We start from the raw sequence: 20,238 nt of genomic DNA, 5'->3' as shown, positions 1-20,238 counted from the left end.
AGACTGTAAACTTCATGAGAGTGGGGACCACATCTGCCTTGTTTATCACTGTATCCCTGGTACCTGGCACAGTGCCTGGCATACAGCAGACACTAAATGTGTTGAATTGATAAATATTCAGGGAATGAGGTAGGCTCTCTGAGGAAATTCTAATCCTCACCAATCTCCTGAACTGGGCACACCTCTCGCAAATTATACCGAAGTTGCTCTTCCAAGGTTTGGAATTGGTCATTTGATGACTCCTGAGCTGCTGCTGGAGTTGCCTTCTCCTTTACAAACTCTTCCTGTTCATGAGCATGGCTCAGGACCTGGTGGAAATCAAGGACAGTTGGAAGCCAAATATCAGAAAGAACATGGCAAGGAGGCCTTCTCAGGGCCACTCGATAGAAAAGAAGGACCAAGAAGCTCGCAAAGAAAAAAAAGAGGCAGAGAGATTAAAAGCCTACAGAAGAAGATCAAGTCTGGCATAAAAAAAAATCCTCCTCCTCTACCTTTTCTTGTTGCACTGAAACCCCATACTTGTTCTTACAGGTACAAACCTCTGTTCTCCCATCTTCTCACCTGCTCTCCTGGTTCATCCAGCTCTCTCTCCAAATCCTCCAGCACAGTCACTGCCTCCTCTCCACTCACAGGACGGTGCTCTCTGACCCAGGCCTGGAGCTCCTCGGGCAGGATAGTCAGGAACTGCTCCAGCACCAGCAGCTCTAGGATCTGCTCCTTGGTGTGCATCTCTGGTCTCAGCCACTGATGGCAGAGCTCCTGGAGTCTTTGAAGAGCCTCCCGGGGCCCAGGGGACTCCTGATAGCAGAACTGCCTGAAGCGTCTACGAAAGATCTCTCTGGTATGAAGGTTATTTCTTGACAGGCCTGATTCTGGCCCACAGGAATGTTCCTCCTCTTCCTCCTTTACCTTCACTGCCAGAAGTCCTTCCTGCATCTCTGCAGTCTGAAGGGTCAAGGTTATGGCCATCAAAGGTTTAACTATTCGGAAAAAGAATCTATTCTTGATAATTCTCCCTTGATCTTTTCTTCTGGAAACCCCGAGATCTAGACAATAATTTACGAAGAAAAAAATATAAAAATGCAGAAAACCTCAGGACAAGGAGGGACTGGAGTATTTACACTAAAATCAGTCACTCTGTCTCATGAAGGAACACCAAAACATGACTACTGATAGATACTTTAGAAATATGAATCCAGATAATATAGGAAGAAAAAAGAAATGGAACAAAAACTCCTACAGTTTTCTGAAGGAAGGTACTGTTTCAATCATCCTGACTGAAACAGCTCAAATTAGCTTGAGTATATTTGGTTTCCATTTGAATAGCAAGATACTAAATTCAGGGTAAATTTTAGCTGTATGAAGGTAAAAAAGCACTTTGGGCCCAAGTGGTCACAGATGACACCAAGAATCAAGAAGAAAAGGGAAACAAATGGAGGATGGAGGGAAAGTAAAGAAGATAAAAAGAATAAGAACCGTAAGAAATGCATTTAGAGAGAGGCAGAGTCCCTCCAGCCATAGGAGGTATGCAGGAGGCAGATCTAGGTTTAAAGTGTGGAAGGTCTTGGACTGAGACATCACCCTGCAGGTATTCCCTCCAGAGTCTTGGGCTTCATGTTTTGAGCCTTGGTCTCTCCAATCTATAAAACAGGAATCCTAAAACCAACACTGCCTGTCTTTCTAGGTTGATACAAAGATAAAACGAGGATAATGAGCACAAAGAAGTTGGCTACTTAGTAAACTCCAAAGTGGTAACACTGTTATTTTTCTTATGTTATTGTATGATTAAATGAATATCTTAGTGGTTTAAGGCTAAGGCAAAAGAATCACAAAGTAGTTGACTGCAGTGGTCTAGGCTCAGAGATACTAAAATGATGGAAATATTGGTTCCAGTACTTTAAAACAGGAGTAGAATTTGAGCTTTTTCTTGCCCTTTAATTTCTTGGAAACTTTTTCTCTTTGAAGCTACTTGAAGGTGGAGAGTGGGCAATTTTATGTAAAATAAAATTACTGCTAATAAAAAGACAAATGTCTATGACTCCTGAGGTCAGGAGTTTGAGAACAGCCTGGCCAACATGACGAAACCCCGTCTCTACTAAAAAATACAAAAATTAGCTGGGCGTGGTGGCACACGCCTGTTATCCCAGCTACTCAGGAGGCTGAGGCTGGAGAATCGCTTGAACCTGGGAGGCAGAGGTTGCAGTGGGCCGAGATCACACCACTGCACTCTAGCCTGGGCGACAGAGCGAGACTCCATCTCCAAAAAACAAAAACAAAAACAAACACAAACAAACTTATGAGCAATCTTAACCAGAATAGTAATCAATGAAGACAATTTTCTGAAAGAAAAACAATTATATGACCCAGCGATTTCTAAGCACCATCTTCGAGCAGAGACTTTCAAACTTTTTTGACCAGGACTCTTATTAAGAAATATTTTATATTATAACCCAGAACACACATGCATATGTATATAAGTATATGTTTGTGCATTTATGAGATACACAAATACCTAAAATAATAATTTCACAAAACACTATGTATCCTTGCTCTATATAGTGACATACAATTATTTTTAAACCTATTTCATTAAAAGACAAAACAAAAAAGCCTGGGAACAGATTTTGTGGGTTATAAAATCTATGTGGTAGGTTGTAACACACCACATAGATTTTATGACCCACAAATGAATAATAACCTGTAGAATAAAATATTTTTGTTTTAAGTAAAATTACTGTAATCTATTGCAAAAATAACCCTACACTATTCCGTTTGTTGTTTTTTGTTTTTGTTTTTTGAGAAAAGTCTCGCTCTGTTGCCCAGGCTGGAGTACAGTGGCGTGATCTTGGTTCACTGCAACCTCCGCCTCCTGGGTTCAAGCAATTCTCCTGCCTCAGCCTCCTGAGTAGCTGGTATTACAGGCACCCACTACCATGCCAGGCTAATTTTTGTGTTTTTAGTAGAGACAGGGTTGTACCATGTTGGCCAGGCTGGTCTCGAACTCCTGACCTCAGATGATCCACCCGCCTTGGCCTCCCAAACTGCTGGGATTACAGGCATTAGCCACCGCGCCCAGCAACCCTACACTATTCTTAGGTGTTGACATGCATTGTGAAATTAAATAACTAAGAATAGGGTATTTTATTAGTCTGTTCTCAAGCTGCTACTAAAGACATACTCAAGACTGGGTAATTTATAAAGGAAAGAGGTTTAATTGAGCCACAGTTCAGCATTGCTGGGGAGGCCTCAGGCAACTTACAATCATGGTGGAAGGGAAAGCAAACATGTCCTTCTTCACATGCAGCAGCAGGAGAAGTGCCGAGCAAAAGGGGGAAAAGCCCCTTATAAAACCATCAGATCTCATGAGAACTCACTGTCACCAGAACAGCATGAAGGTACCTGCCCCCATAATTAAATTATCTCCTACTGGGTCCCTCCCACGACACATGGGGATTATGAGAAATTGGGAACTATAATTCAAGATGAGATTTGGGTGGGGACACAGCCAAACCATATCAGGTATTTAAATTACAAGTGAACACTGATCACATTACAACCAGAAGAAAAATTAGATTCATATTGTGATTATTGGTTATATTTATCAAAGAGGAAAAAAACTACTGGCATAGGACAGCATCCTTCTGGATAACCTGCACACATAATCCTCTCCATAAAGTTCTGACATCTTTGGTTTGGTTACCTTCTGTAATCACTACCCCAGGAAGTGTACAGAGGATTTTTTTCTCTAAAGACAGAATCTGCAAATTCATGTTTTCCCCCACTTTTTTTTTTTTTTTTGAGACGGAATCTCACCCTGTCGCCCAGGCTGGAGTGCAACAGCATGATCTCAGCTCACTGACTCCCAGGTTCAAATGATTCTCTTGCCTCAGCCTCCTGAGTAGCTGGGATTACAGGTATCTGCTACCACGCCTAACTAATTTTTGTATTTTTTTAGTAGAAACGGGGTTTCACCATGTTGGCCAGGCTGGTTTCGAACTCCTGACCTTGTGATCTGCCTGCCTCAGCCTCCCAAACTGCTGGGATTACAGGTGTGAGCCATCGCGCCCAGCCTTCCTCTACTTTTCTTGGTGCAACTCACCACCACTGTGACTACCATACTATCTTTTTCTGTTGTAACTTTTCATATACCACTCATTCACTTGGCAGATATTTATTCAGAGCCTACCATATTCCATGTACTGTTCTAGGCACTGGGGATACAGCTGCAATTATAACAAAGTCCCTAGTCTCATGGAATTTACATCCTAGTAACAGTATTAATAATAGCGGACATTTACAGTGCTTTTAATGTGCCAGGTATTGTTACAGATGCTTTATATATATATTAACCCATTTAATCCTCAAAACAACCATGAATAAGGTGCTATTATTACCCCCATATCACAGATGAGAAAACTGAGATATGAAAAGTTTAAGTTACTCGTCCAAAGTTCAAGTCAGTTACAGATAGTAAGCAGTGAAGCTGCAACTCAAACCCAACAAATCTAACGTCAGAATTTACAGTCTCCACTGCTACAACACTAACTTCTGTTGGGGAAAAGAGGGGCCAGGATGAGGAAAAGGGGTCAGAGGAAACAGATAATAATTAAGTATTTGTGAAGTAGTGATAAATGCTATGGAGAAAATAAAGGTAAGGAGATAGAGAGTAAGGGGAAAGAAAAGTTGCTATTTTATAGAGTCAGGGAAGGCCTTGATAAGGTAATGGTTGAACAGACCTGAAGGAAGTGAGGAGCAAGTCACATGGCTATCTGGAGAAAGACTGTTCCATGCAAAGGTAACTGCAAGTGCAAAGTTTTGCAGGTGGGAACACGCCTGGATTCTTCAGGTAATAGCTAGTTGAACAACGGCTGGAACAAAGAAAACAAAAGGGAAAGTGACAGGAGATAAAGCAGGGAGCTTGAGAACCGATCGTGAAAGGCAGTGGTAAGGGCTTTAGCTTGTATTCTATGAGATACGGAAACCACTGGAGATTTTTGAGTCAACTGGTTAATTTACTTACATTTAATACAAAAGCATAACTCTAGCTGCTGTGTCAATGACCTTGGGATTAAGTGGAGGCAGAGAGGGATGCTATGATAATCATCCAGGGAAGAGATCATCATGGCTTGAAACATGGTCTGCTGAATTTGTTCTAGGGTAAGAAAGTTTTGTGGTACAAATATCAAATAGCTAAATTCAGAATATGTACTCTCACATTACTCAATAAACGTACCATGGATTCAAAGGATGAAACAGCCACTTACGCTTTCTTGTTTTTTCAATCTTCTAGGGTCCTAAAATGTCTTTTTCTTATTTACCACCTGTGCCGCTTGGTTTCAAGTCAAAGTTTTTCTATTCAAAGACAATGCAGCTGAAGCTTAGAGCGCTGCCCAGAAAAATTCATTTCTAGGATGTGGTGTTTCAAATCTTTATACAGTTTCCCAAATATAAATTTCCCTATTTTCTCTGTATACTCTGGGTTCGTTTTTGCTTTCCTTCACCTGATTTTGCTTTTATCTGGTGGCCTTAATACCCACATCCTTGCACCAGCATACCTGAGTTCTTCTTTGAACCCAGTGTCTCCAAAAGACTTCCCCAGTTTTTCGTAATCCTGCCCTCCTCGTCACGAACACAGAGTTCCTAATCTTCCATTCAGGATCACAACCTCAATGTATATGCCAGGTATATAATTAGCATAATAAGTCTTACCTTAAAAAATACATCTGCATTTTAAAGTTGGTTCCTCCTAGAGCCTCAGCAAGCTCAACACCCCCAAATCCACCATCATCCTCATGGAAGGATGCTCTTTACCAAGGACATGAACGTAGGTGAAGACTAAGCAGCACATAATACAAATGTGCCTTTATCATCATACATCCCATGACCCTCACCTCCGCTGACACCATCTATGGCTCCTCACTAATTGGATGAATTCCCAAACTCTCAAGCACAGTTTAAAACCAGTCAGACCTTTAGCTTCTGTTGTCTGGCTCCACTCTTGGTTTCCTCTATTCCACAAGCAAAAACTCTCAGCTCCCGTCAGGTTTTTCTTCTCACTATTCTAATCAGGCATTTCTCATCCCTGTGCCATGAGCTTGGTCTTGCCTTCTTCCCTTATTCAAACCCCACCCAATCTCTGCAGCTTGATTCAAATCTCACATCCTCTCTGAAGTCTTCTTTATCCATTTCAGCTCACCCTCTTCCTCCTGCCCACTCATATGTCATGTACTGTATGAGTCCCACCTTTCACCCTCAGTCATAATTTATCTTGTACCATTACTTCTCTTCAGAACCATTTTTTTAAATCCAAAAAGTAGAGAGGAATATAGAATTCTTTCACCAAGTTCTACTACCCTGAAATAAACAGTCTTAAATACTGGAATGTGTCCTTTTCTATGCATTTGCAATCATACATACACATGTATACACATGTGCACACATAGAGTTGATATAAGCCCACATATTTTATTTACCTTAGATAAGCAGAAGGTATTATGAGGTAGCAGAGAACACAGGCAGATCTGCTTGTTAATTCTTTTTTTTTTTTTTTTTTTTTTTGAGACAGAGTCTTGCTCTTGTTGCCCAGGCGGGAGTGCAGTGGTGTGATCTCGGCTCACTTGCAACCTCTGCCTCCCAGGTTCAAGAAATCCTCCTGCCTCAGCCTCCGGAGTAGCTGGGATTACAGGGGCCCACCACCACCCCTGGCTCATTTTTGCATTTTTAGTAGGATGGAGTTTCACCATATTGGTCAGGCTGGTCTCGAACTCCCGACCTCAGGTGATACACCCACCTCGGCCTCCCAAAGTGCTGGGATTACAGGCACGAGCCACAGTGCCAGGCCATCTGTGAATTTTAACACAGTGATCTTGGGCAAGTTACTTGATTTTTCTAAGCCTCAAGCTCATGTATGAAATGAGGTCAACAACTACCTTGCCAACTTGTTGAGAATATTAAATGAGATAATGCATAGAAAGTGTTTTTGCACAAAGCCTGGCATATAAACGTGCAAATTAATCTTTTCATAAGATAATGTACAATTTTGGTACAATGGTGGGTTAATTAATAGTTGCTACTTTCCCTTAGGGCCAAGACTGTAATCTTTTTCTATTGCTCAAAGAACAAGATGGGTGGGTGAAAACATGCACACAAACCAATAAAACGGCTGTTTCATCAGGTTTGCAGAAACACTCTGAAAGACATACGTCTTCAGATATATTCTCTCCAATCAAATCCTAAATAGAAGCCCAGGACTACTGAGGTACAAAACGAGGACAGGATTCAAATGAGCGAGTAACTTCTCGGGTTGTAGCTGTAAAGCTAATACAGGAACAGAGTGGAGCTAGCATGGCAAAAGTTTTAAAAAAATGGACTCTGGAGCCAAACTGCCTGTATTTGAATCCTGCTTACACCCCTTACTCGCTCTATGACCTTGGGCAAGTTACTTAACTTCGTTTTCTTCTTGTATGTTAATTTTAAAAAGGGGCGGGACAGGGAGGTGGGGTGTAGTCTACATAATAACAGTGCCTATCTCATAGAGTTATGAGAAGCAGATAATATTTGGAAAGTGCTTAGAACAGTGCTGGGCTGGCACATAGTAGATGCTATTTATTCTTCTAAAAAATTCGATAGCAGCAAGAGTCTTTATACTATGTGAGTTAGACTAAGAAAGGCTGTGGCATATTTTAAAACTATCCCTGCTCATTCTTTAAAATAAGTCCACAGTAGAGAATAAGACATCGGAAAATACAAACATTTCTTCATATCCGAATCCATTCGGATCCTAAGATGCAGATACGGAGAGTTCAGAGTGCCATCAGTACAGGGCAGAGAGGTTGAAGAGCTCAGGAATAGACATGGGGTAGGGGAAAGAGGTAGGGGCAACGATGCTGACTTTTGGTTAACAAGGCCCTTCCAGGCTGCGCAGCAACCTCCTCTGCCCTCCACCTGCCCGGCCCATCTCTGGCCAAGAAGACCCCGCCGCCAAATCCCCACACCCAGTCCAGGTCGCAGCGCACAGACCGGCCCTTCCGAAGCCCCTCAGCGGTAGCCCCACTCTGAAGCTCACCGAGGCATCCGTAAGAGGAGAAGCCACCTAGCGCAGATCACATCGGCTCTGAATCCTTGACAACCGCAGCCCACAGAATGGTAAACTACAAAGGCCGGAAATGCGTCACCGCGGCCCGCTCTCCGCGTAACAGCGGTTCTGGCTGTGTTCCTTCTAGGAAGGCCGGAGGTTTCCTCACCTCTGTGGTCGTCACGCTGAATCCCGTCTGTAGTCTTAGTGAGATGCTAGGTGGCACATTGTCGTCTAGGGGGCAATATAATAACGGCTAACATACTGTTTTAACACGTATTAATTCATTTACTCCGTCCGCATAACAACCCTGTGAGTTAGGTATAATTATCTCCATGTAACAGGTGAGGAAACTGAAGCACATTTATACATTTATTAGTTGCCATTTCCTGCAAAGAATACCTTTTCTTCTCCCTGCTGTCTCGTTTTATCACGATGAACTCATGGATTCCTTTACAAATAATTACTGTCATTATTATGTTGATGCTCAAATTATTTAAAATTTGGTCAGATGGAGCCCTTTCAAACAGCTCCCTCTCTTTTCTTTTTTGACAAAGTCTCCAGGCTGGAGTGCAGTGGACGCGATCTCAGCTCACTGCAACCTCCGCATTCCGAGTTCAAGTGTCTCGGCCTCCTGAGTATCTGGCATTACAGGCACACACCACCATGCCTTACTGAGGCTGGTCTTGAACTCCTGACCTCAAGTGATCCGCCACCTCGACCTCCCAAAGGGCTGGGATTACAGAAGTGAGCCATCGCACCCGGCCGCAAACAGGTTTCTATGTCCTTTGATAAGTTGCCAACAGTTTTTGTGCACTTCACTTTCTCATACAAGATATTTCAGTCCCATTTTATACTATTCCTACCCTAAACCTAGAATCACCGTTGCTTCATGAAGCTACAGTACTTATTAGTGAAAAATGGTACATAGAAGCCAAGATCTGGATTTCAGGCAATGAATAACCTCATTGCTACTGTGCCCGGAATTGGATCCTGCCAGTCCACTGTGTCCGGAATTGGTTCCTTCCAGTGGGTTCTTGGTCTTCCTGACTTCAAGAACGAAACCACAGACCCCGGCGGTGTTACAGTTCTTAAAGATGGTGTGTCTGGAGTTTGTTCCTTCCGCTGTTCAGATGTGTCCGGAGTTTCTTCCTTCCGGTGGGTTCACGGTCTCGTTTGACTTCAGGAGTGAGGCCGTAAACCTTCGCAGTGAATGTTACAGCTCCTAAGGATGGCGCGCCCAGAGTTGCTTCTTCCTTCAAGTGGGTTCATGGCCTCCCTGACTTCAGGAGTGTAAGCTGCAGACCTTCACAGTGAGTGTTACAGCTCTTAAAGGTGGGGCATCCGGAGTTGTTTCTCCCGGTGGGTTCCTGGTCTCGCTGACTTCAGGAGTGAAGCCACAGACCGTCGTAGTGAGTGTTACAGCACTTAAAGGTAGTGCAGACCCAAAAACTGAACAGCAACAAGATCTATTGTTAAGAGAGAAAGAACAAAGCTCCCACAGCACAAAAATGAACGCGAGCGCGTTGTCACTGCTGGCTTGGGGGCGGAGTGGGGGAGGGGTGGTGTAGCCTGCTTATATGCCCTTATTTGGCCCCACCCATATCCTGCTGATTGGTCCATTTTACAGAGTGCTGATTGGTCCATCTTTACAGAGTGCTGATTGGTGCGTTTACAAACCTTTAGCTAGACACAGAGCGCTGATTGGTGCAATTTTACTGAGTGCATTTACAAATCTTCATCTAGACACAGAGTGCTGATTGGTGTGTTTACAATCCTTTAGCTAGAGAGAAAAGTTCTCCAAGTCCCCACCCAACCCAGAAGCCCAGCCAGCTTCACCTCTCCCTACTAGGATATATTATTGCCTCTAGGATCCTTCAGTGGACAAGAGCTAGAATATATGAATATGTTTTATGTATATATAATGTATTATCTATATTATATAATTATATATAATTATATATAATTATATATAATTATATATAAATAATTATATATAATTATATATAATTATATATAAATAATTATATATAATTATATATAAATAATTATATATAATATAATATATATAATATAATTATAGATAATATAATTATAGATAATATAATTATAGATAATATAATATAGATAATATATAATAATATAAAAAAATATTATATTATGTATTATATGTAATATATTATATATAATATATTATATATTATATTATATTATGTATTATGTATAATATATAATATTTAATATAATATGTTATATATGTTATATATATGTTATATGTATATTATATATAACATATAATATGTTATATATAATATGTATATTATATATAATATATATAATGTATTATATACTATATAATATGTATATAATATATAAAATCCTCCATATACATGTATAATATATATTATATATTTATGGAGGATTTTATAAGATACTTTCTGTTCAAAAACAACTCCACAGAATTGCTTTTCATTTTTCACTATTGCACATTTGTTTTTTTTTTCTTTTCACCCACAGTGAAAACTCTGGCTCCCACCAGCATAAATAAATTCACTCAAACAAAATAGTTTTTTATAAACAAAATAGTTTCAAGATTATAATACCAATACACCACTAGCAATAACATATCTATTATGTAGAGTTCAAAATTTCTTTGCTTGTTTTGTTTTTGAATTATATCCCATTAAGGGAGTATAGCTGTATAAATACCTTATTTGAATTAATTATTTTATCTGAGGTTATATTTTAAACGATATATGGTTAGGATCATTTGTTTCTGTTTATATTCCATTTCAGGGTTTGCTTTCATCTCTTTTTGATTCTTTTTTGAAATTTCAAAACATTTACTTAGCTCAAAATCCACATTATATAAAAAGGTATATTTAGAGGCGTTCTGCTTCCATCCCTAGTCCGTTTACCCCATATACTCATATCCCATTTTCATTATTTATTTATCCTCTCTTCCTTTCCTTCTTCCTTCCCTCCTCCCTTCCCTACTTTTTCTTTCTTTTTTCTTGCAAAAATAAGTATTTACCTTCTTTACCCCATAAGTTATGTTATATACATTCTTTCATGCCTTGCATTATCATCTAACAGAAAAGCCTAGAAATGTCCTGTTTATAGAAGTAGTCCTCTTTTTTCACACTTGCGTAATAACTCATTGTGTGGATGTACCATTTTTTTAACCAGTTTCTTAGGGGTGGATGTTTGGATTACTTCCAATATTTGCTTTAACAAATAATGCTGCAATGAACAATAAGAGAGAGACTTTTGTAGGGGTTGTGTTATTTTGTACTCTCAACAGCAAAATGTGAGTGTGCCTGTTTTCACACAGCCTCATGAACTGTATGTTTTCAGGCTTTTACATATTGCCAGTATGATAGCTCCTTGGATATTTCTTAAGGAATCACAAACTCAATGCTGAAATCCCTGCTAGAAATGGATTCACAGTGCCAAATTTCAGCAAGGATTATGGAACAATGGGAATTTTCACATATTTTTCATGAGAATGTACATTGGTGAAACCATTTTGGGGAAACTCTGGCATATCTACTAAAGTTGAATGTATGCATATTCTATCACCCAGCCACCAGAAAGGCATATGTGCTTGCATCTAAAGACATGTCTTAGAAGCATTTTTTGGTGATTGCTTTAAATTGGAAACAACCCTAATGTCCATTAACAGTAGGATGGGTTTTAAAAAAAAGTTTATTCAGACAACTGAATACCATGTCACAATGAAAATGAATGAACTACAGCTACAAACCACATCATTGATAAATTTCACAAACATAATAGTAAAAGCAGCCAGAATAGTGAGTAAAAGAAGACAAACAAACACGAGATTTGACCTCTTGTCCCTGAGAGGCGGGTGGGTGTTAATTCAGGGGGTTATGGGAGGGCTCTGGCATCCGGGATGGAGGCGCGTCGCTTTCTGTGGCTGGCGCTGGATCCACCCTGGGTCTCCAGCTAGGGCTGCAGAGAGGGTAGAGCCGTTTCTTAGGCCAGTGTGGAGTGGGACAGGAGGTGCCGAGAGACGACTGTGGTGGCTTGGGACATGGAAGTGCTGCAGCCTTCGAGCCCGGCATCCAGCATTACAGCCGCCGCCGCGGCCTAAAGAGCTCGAATCCTTTCACGCGAGCGCAGGAGGAGGAGCGGCGGCGGTGGAACAAGACGACCCTCACTTGGCCGCTGTCGCCGCGGGCACGCTGGGGGCCTCCTACGCTGCCGTACCCCTTTATTGGCTCTATTGCCAGACTACTGGACTTGGAGGATGAGCAGTTGCAGGTCATGCCTCAGACCAGATTGAAAACATGGTGCCTGTTAAGGATCGAATCATTAAAATTAACTGTGATACAGATGTATATGGAAGTCTCCAGTGGAACTTTAGACCTCAGCAAACAGAAATATATGTGGTGCCAGGAGACACTGCACTGGCGTTTTGCAGAGCTAAGAATCCTACTGACAAACCAATAATTGGAATTTCTACATACAATGTTGTTCCATTTGAACAGTATTTCACTAAAATACAGTGCTTCTGTTTTGAAGAACAAAGGCTTAATCCCCAAGAGGAAGTAGATATGCCAGTGTTTTTCTACACTGATCCTGAATTTGCTAAAGACCCAAGAATGATTAATGTTGATCTTATCACTCTTTCTTACACTTTTTTTGAAGCAAAGGAAGGGTACAAGTTGCCAGTTCCAGGATATAATTGAAGTCAGCAACTAATTCTTCCTTCAAAGTTGTGATTTTTGGGAAAATCATGTATCCTATCTTCTCAAAGGAGAAATATTGTACAATAATATGAAGCCTTATGTTTTAAATAATTACTTTTTCTCAACTAATTTATTTCACTTAAAATTGAGAGAACAAGTTCAGCTTTTATCATAAGAAACCTACATGCCTAGCTAGAATATATGACCGACTATTCAATCTCTATCATACTGAAGAGTTTGATAGTATTAAAATAAGCCGCTTTGTTTTTTAAATATGCAGGCATGGGTTCAGCTTAATTCTATAGTTTCCTTCCAGATTATTAACTCTTCACACTTATAGCAAAGAATCTGACAATGTTTTCCAAAAATGTATGCTCAGGGTTATTTGTTTCAAGTCATAGGCCAGAACTTCTGACCATGTTTATTATGTCTAAAAGAGTTGGTTGCTATTTTCCTTCATTATGAACAGTCAGTATTTTAAAAGCTCAAAGTAGAAGAGGAGTCACTAAGCCCTAACAGCTTGTCCAAAGATTTAAATTCTTATTTCAAATTTGATTTGTCCTTTAAGATTTAGGACTATTTTATATTCAGAGTTCTGAATAGATAATTACTTTGAAATTGTAGTATCATGAAATTGAAATAAAATATATCTACTAGGCTGCTAGCCAAAGCATCATCATTACAAGTCCATGAATGTTAAAATGTACAGGTGGGATTGTGAAGATTTACTGACATCAAAAGTTCTTCTGGAAACAAACCTTTGTAAAAAAAAAGTATTAAATTATTTTAATAGTGATTTATTTGTCATCAAATGTACAACTTATTCTGAATATTTTCATTTTCTGTGTTCCAAATAGAAATGTTAAGTTGCAGTAAAAAGAGAAAAAAAGACTATTTAGCATTACAAAGAATCATATTTAAAGGCCGCCCAATGTAGAGTCTAGTGACCTGTTCAGGACACCTGAAATATAATTAAATGACAATCATCAAGGTTTTAACAATTTATAATTCTAAACCAGAGGATTATAAAGAAGTGCAAATTGACTTTTACATTCAACTTTAGTTAAATGAAGGCACTCAGTATTCTTCCTGAATAATACATTCAGTTTCTCATATTTTATGCTTTCATCTATTCACAATTATTCTGTAGTAAAATAATCTACTCTTAGCCGTGTGACGATTTCTAAATGTAGGAAGGCCTGTGAAACATATGACACTGCAGTTAAATTGGTTGGCCTAAGGACTAAGTAATTTTTCTTCTGCTGAAGTTTTAAGTGAGTATTTGTTCCAAACAAGTTCTGTTGAAATCTCACGCTGTTGTCAGGAATCAATGTTATCCTGGAACTGTTACTATTCTATTTAATCTTCATTATAGCAGAAATGTTCCACTGTTGCTTTGACATGTTGGTAGGTATTGTCTTCCAGGCTTCAAAGCTGCACAGAGTCTACCCTTTAGAGAATTGGTACCTTTGATGTGGCTAGTGAGCTGATCATCCACTTTCTTCTAAAATAAAGAGAAGAAAATGAAAAAAAAAAAAAAAAAGACAAAAAAACACATCTTTCATGATTTCATTTATATAAGGTTCAGAACAGAATAAACCAATATCTGATGTTAGAAGTCACAACAGGGAGGAGGAAAGGAACAGAGTTTAGCAGGGAGCACAACTGGGGCCTTCTGGGGCACAGGTAACGGTTCTATTTCTATGCTTTGACTACCTACCTAGGGTTTTCTTTCCCTTTTTAAAAAATGTGACCCCCATCGCCTCTAACTGAACCCACTGTCTCTGCTTCCTGCCTACAAGAACTGATATCTGGGAAATACAAGTTTAGCGGGGAGAAGGTGAGGAGTTATAAAGAAATTATGCTTATGTGCTAGAAAGAGTGTAGGTGATCAGAAAAAAAAGGGACAACAGATAAAAGAAAAAAGAGAGGTGAATATAAGGGAGGAAAAAGTGCAAATAAAGAGTAAGAGAGGAAGCACAAGTTCCATTGCATCAGGTGGTTTAACAGACATTCGGCAAATTATGTTCAAAATATTCTATCATCGTCTCAGGGTCTTAAGTGTCCATAGCTTGAATTACCCTTCGAGGGTGTCACATTTGGAGGTTTAAGCCCTTGCTTAGAAACCTAGAGGAAGTTCAAGGTCTGTTCACTTATAAGTATATGGCCAATCATATGAAAATGATAGCTCCATTATTAACTGATAGTAATATCAGACTCAACAAAAATGATAGCTAATGTCCTCAGAGTCACTCAGTCCCTAAAATAACATTCATGTGGGAGCTATGGTAAACAATATTTCTCTAGTTCATCCATCCTAGGGCATACTGTACTCTTGTCATTTGTGGCCTTCCTTGCTTTGAACCTTGCTACTTGTTTTCTAATCCAGTGAAGTTTCTAGTTATCTTTTTATTTGCATCACACATCACTTTGTTTTGGGATCTCAGAATTCCTCTTGAGGTCCAGCCCATCTTATTTTTTTCTGTACTAGCTAAAATAAAGATGCCTGAATAAGGAGCACTTCCTCTTGGGTCTAGCCTAACTGGATGTCTGGTGTACAGTGGCATCAGCCATTTACAGAATACCATCCAGAAAGGATCTTCCTCTGACTCTCATTGCAGCCTGGTGTATGTCTGGGTCAGCATCACAGGCTCCCTCCCGCATAAGGTGACCAATGCCTACTTGAGTACTAGTGCTTTCCAATATCTGCAGAAAGGGATTGCTCTTCTCTTCCTCAAGAAGCAATATCTTATTTTCAGAAGGCAAACCCAATTGTCACCAAGTTAACTGAAAGCACACAGGGTAGGAGCCCAAGAGGGTCACTAACATTTCACCCAAGCCCATTTTTAATGACACATTAGGGGTACTGCTACACAACCTCTAGGAGGTTCAGCATTCAGAATGCTTGTTTATTCTAAACATGGTTATGGTAAGACATATGTAAAATCTGGTTGGCCCAAAAGCAAATGCAACAAAAACAAAAATAGACAAATGGGTTTAATTAAACTAAAAAGGCTCTGCACAGAAAAAGAAGCAATCAACAGAGTAAACAGGCAATCTACAGAATGGGAGAAAAATTTGCATTATGCCTCTGACAAAGGACTAATGTCTGGAATCTACAGGGAACTCAAACAACTCAAAAAGAAAAAAAACAAACGACCCCATTAAAAAGTGGGCAAAGGACATGAACTGACGTTTCTCAAAAGAAGACATCCAAGCAGCCAACAAACACAAAATACTACACGGCCATAAAAAAGAACAAAATCATGCTCTGTGCAACAACGTGGATGAAGCTGGAGGCCATTATCCTGAGCAAAATAAATCAGAAACAGAAAATCAAATACCACATGATCTCACTTATAAGTGAGAGCTAAACAATGGGGACATATGGACATAAAGATGGAAACAATAGACACTGGAGACTACAAACTAGGGGTGGAGGGTTGGGATAGGAGTGAGAGTTGACAAATTACTCATTTGGTACAATGGTCACTATTTGGGTAATGGGTACACTAGAAGCCCAAACACCATTTTGCAATATATTCATGTAATAAACCTGCACATGTACCCTCTGAATCCAAAATAAAATAAAATCTTAAAAAATAAAAAATAAAATAAACCTAAGAAGACCTAAAAAAATAATAAAATCTGGCTGGGGAAACAACAAAGAGGGCATTCTGGATGTAAAGGGGGAGAAATGGAAGAAAAAGGCATGGAAGCTTCAGTGTACATAGGGTGGCTTGGGAAAGTGAGGTCACTCTTGTGGATTCTGTGGCGTTCAGTGAGATGTGAGCTCAGATGGAAGGCCTTCCCATATTCATCACATTCATAGGGTTTCTACCCAGTGTGAATTATCTGATGTCCAGTAAGATCAGAACTTCCACCAAAGGCTTTTCCACATTTGTCACATTCATATGATTTTTCTCCTGTATGAATTCACTGATGTTTAGTGAGGTTTGAGCTTTCCCTGAAAGCCTTCCTACACGCATTGCACTGGTAACATTTTATTAAGGTATGGAATCTCTGCTGCTGGGAAGTCCCGTGCTGTTACTGAAGGTTTTACCACATTCACTGTACTCATAAGGCTCCTCCCCAGCGTGATTTATCTGATGTTTAATAAGGACTGAGCCTCGACTAAAACTTACCACACTGATAACACTGATAAGGTTTCTCACCAGTGTCAATTCTGAGGTGTTTAAAAGGGATTGTGTTTTGATTGAAGACTCTCCCACATTCTTCATACATAAATATTCATGTTTTATTACAGAAATATTAATAGGCTTGAATACGGGGCTTCCCCAGATCTCTGGGGTATTATGCATATGTAGCACATATGCATCATACTGCTTTTAAAAAATTCTCCAAAATCTGATTTCCAAAACACTTTTGACCCTAAAGATTGGGGAAAAGTTTCCCTGTTTTCTATGTGTCAAGGCCTCACCAGATTCCAAGAAGGCCACCCTCTTAAACTCAAGAGTCCTGCTTCTCGGAAACTTCCAGAGAAGAGGAGCCTGATTCCAAGTCACCAAGACAGGCCCTAGGGGTAAGGAAGCCGGGGTTAGGGTCTGGCACGAAGCTCTGTCCTCTTCGTTGGGGGTCACTCCAGGAGACCAGTTAATGGCAGCTCAAACTGGAAAGGAGAAGAAGGGGTCTACACCCGACCCAAGGTCAGCCTAGAGCCCAGGTCCTACTCTCTTGAAGCCCTGAAAACTCCCGTCGTTAAGGACCAGCCAACATCCAGAAGTGTTGGGGCAGCACTCTAGGAATGTTCATCTCCATAGTTTGCTTCTTCCAGCCATCATCCTACGATACCATTCCGTGGTCTCTTCCTATTACCTGAGAATTCCTGCAGCAAAGCATCTCCCTCCCGTATCAATACCTGGTTAATCTAGGAATGGCTGTCCAGTCTGGAGAACCTGATCTTTTTTCTTTCTTTCTTTTTTGCCCACGTTTATCTTCTCCTCTCCATCCCCAGCCATCCAAATCATCATCTTCTCATTCCCCCAACCTACGTCAGTTCCCCGGTATGCATTCTTCCATATTTTTCTCCCTGTACGGTAAACAGACGTACACATTTGTAAGCAAATACAGAAAGACAGTGTAGTGTTTAAGAGCTTGGTTTCTGAGCTTAACTTGTATATCTTGATATCTTTGTGCTATGGGTCAAGTTACTTAAATTCTTTATGCCCCATATTCCTTACCTGTAAAAGAATAATAGTGGTATGTATAGCACAGAGTTACTGTTTAGTATTGAACGATTAACATAGAAAGAGCCCCAGGAGCACCATTAGGTACCAAGGTCTAATAATATACATATATGGGATTTGCGGGGAGGGGAAGGGGAGATAATTTTGTTTTGTAAACATGAGGTAATACTATATATACAAATTCTTGCATGTAGAGAGGGTTTTGCTCTGTCACCCAGGCTGGTGTGCAAAGGCACTCACTGCAACCTCTGCTTCCACAGCTCAAGAGATCCTCCTGCCTCAGACTCCCGAGTAGCTGGGACTACAGGCAGGCCACCACGCCTGGCTAATTTTTGTATTTTTTGTAGAGACAGGGTCTCACTATGTTGCCCAGGCTGATTTCACTATGTGCCCAGGATGGTCTTGAGCCCCTAAGCTCAAGCCATCTACCGACCTTGGCCCCCCAAGGTGCTGGCATTACAGGTGTGAGCCACCACGCCCGGCCATATTTTCTTTATACCTCTAGAATCCTACTAGAAAGTGTTATGAGTCATCTGGAATGATTATTAAGCATTATTTAAAATGGCCCCAATGTGTTTATTTTAATAGCTAATTTATTAACAGTCATACTACTCCAGTTTGTATCACCATGAACAAGTTAGTAATACACATTTTTTTTTTTTTTTTTTTTTTGAGGCGGAGTCTCGCTCTGTCCCCCAGGCTGGAGTGCAGTGGTGCAAGCTCCGCCTCCCGGGTTCACGCCATTCTCCTGCCTCAACCTCCTGAGTAGCTGGGACTACAGGCGCCTGCCACCGCGCCCGGCTAATTTTTTATATTTTTAGTAGAGATGGGGTTTCACAATGTTAGCCAGGATGATCTCGATCTCCTAACCTCGTGATCCAGCAATATACATTCTTATGCACGCCTGTTTTGCCCAGGCAATTTTATTTATAGGACATAGGTTCTCATAAGTAGTATTGCTAGATGGAAGAACGTATGTATTTTTAGCAATAGATGCTGTTAGTTTGCTTTCCAAAAGGCTGTAACCACTTCACACTTCAAAGAGCAACAAGTGTTAGAACTTCTCTAAATTTTTGGTCAGTTTACTGGTATCTCATTTTATTTGTGGATATGTCTCAAATTCACATCTCCAGATTTGATTTGAATCCATGATTGAATGTCATGATTGTTTTTTCCTCTATGTTTAAGTGCCTTAAAGGCATCTCAAACAAAACATGTTCAAAGCTAAACTTGTAATCTCTGCACCCAAATCTGATCTTCTTCCAACATCCCTTTTGTTCACTTGTCCAAATCAGAAACTTGGGCATTTCTGTTTTTTAACCCTCACATAAAATCCATCAAACTCTTATCAAATTTATCTTCAAAATATTTATGTATTTATTTATTTTATTGATGCATAATATTTGTACATATTTATGGGGTACAGGTGATAATTTGTTGCATGCATAGAATGTGTAATGCTCAAGTCAGGGTATTTAGCATATCCATCACTACGAGCATTTATCATTTCTATCTGTTGAGAACATTTCAAGTCCTCACTTCTAGCTATTTTGAAATGTATGATAAATTCTTAACTATAGTCACCCCACTCAACTAACATTAGAATTTATTCCTTTAATGTAACTGTATGTTTGTATCCATTAACCAACCTCTCTTCACCCCCACACGCACATCCTTCCCAGCCTCTAATTATCATTCTACTGTCTGCCTTCATTAGATCAACTTTTTTAGTTCCCACATATGAGCATATGTGATACTTGTCTTTCTGTGTCTGGCTTATTTCACGTAGCACAATAATCTCCAGTTCTATCCATGTTGCTGCAAATGATATGACTTTCTTCTTTCTTAATGGCAGAATAATATTTCATTACTTAAATATACCACATTTTCTTTATCCATTCCTCCACTGATGGACATGTACATTGGTTTGGTATCTTTGCTATTGCGAATAATACTGCAATAAACATGGGAGTCCATGGATCTCTTTGATATATTGATTTCCTTTCCTTTGGATAAATACCCAGGAGTGGGGTTGCTGGATTGATAATTCTATTTTTAGTTTTGTGAGAAACTCCATAGTGTTTTCCATAATGGCTATACAATTTACACTTCCACCAACAGTGCATGAAAGTTTCCCTTTCTCTGCATCCTCATTAACATCTGTTTTTTTCTTCGTCTTTTGATAATAGCCATTCTAACTGGAATCATGATACCTCATTGTAGTTTGATTTGCATTTCCCTT

The 20,238-nt window shown here is 39.9% G+C and overlaps 1 protein-coding gene, 1 long non-coding RNA gene and 1 pseudogene across 17 annotated transcripts in view; 1 reads left to right on the top strand and 2 right to left on the bottom strand.

The window, feature by feature from the left end:
- The window catches only part of ZSCAN23 (zinc finger and SCAN domain containing 23), a 33,846-nt gene extending 25,033 nt beyond the window's left edge, over positions 1 to 8,813 (bottom strand). For 9 of the 16 annotated variants that reach the window (XR_010119282.1, XR_010119291.1, XR_010119294.1 and 6 more), the window contains exons 1-4: positions 8,066 to 8,813; positions 4,737 to 4,868; positions 562 to 1,046; positions 161 to 308 (exon numbers count right to left, since the gene is read on the bottom strand). Coding sequence is in view for 2 of the 16 variants with exons in the window: in XM_063633258.1 (XP_063489328.1) it covers positions 161 to 308; positions 562 to 969 (556 nt within the window). In the remaining 14 variants the exon portion in view is untranslated. The remainder of the gene's footprint in view (positions 1 to 160; positions 309 to 561; positions 1,047 to 4,736; positions 4,869 to 8,065) is intronic. The other 7 variants (XR_010119283.1, XR_010119286.1, XR_010119287.1 and 4 more) reach the window with 1 other exon arrangement.
- Positions 8,814 to 11,967: 3,154 nt separating this feature from the next.
- Positions 11,968 to 13,392, top strand: LOC129473431 (cytochrome c oxidase assembly protein COX11, mitochondrial-like; annotated as a pseudogene).
- A 300-nt stretch (positions 13,393 to 13,692) lies between these two features.
- Positions 13,693 to 20,238, bottom strand: part of LOC129473436 (uncharacterized) — a 42,318-nt gene continuing 35,772 nt past the window's right edge. The window contains exons 2-3 of the long non-coding RNA XR_008654256.2: positions 17,669 to 17,839; positions 13,693 to 14,293 (exon numbers count right to left, since the gene is read on the bottom strand). This is a non-coding gene — a long non-coding RNA (uncharacterized lncRNA). The remainder of the gene's footprint in view (positions 14,294 to 17,668; positions 17,840 to 20,238) is intronic.

Source organism: Symphalangus syndactylus, chromosome 23 (assembly GCF_028878055.3).
Source record: "Symphalangus syndactylus isolate Jambi chromosome 23, NHGRI_mSymSyn1-v2.1_pri, whole genome shotgun sequence".
Taxonomy (NCBI): Eukaryota; Metazoa; Chordata; class Mammalia; order Primates; family Hylobatidae; genus Symphalangus; species Symphalangus syndactylus.
This window is presented reverse-complemented; position numbering and strand designations above follow the sequence as displayed.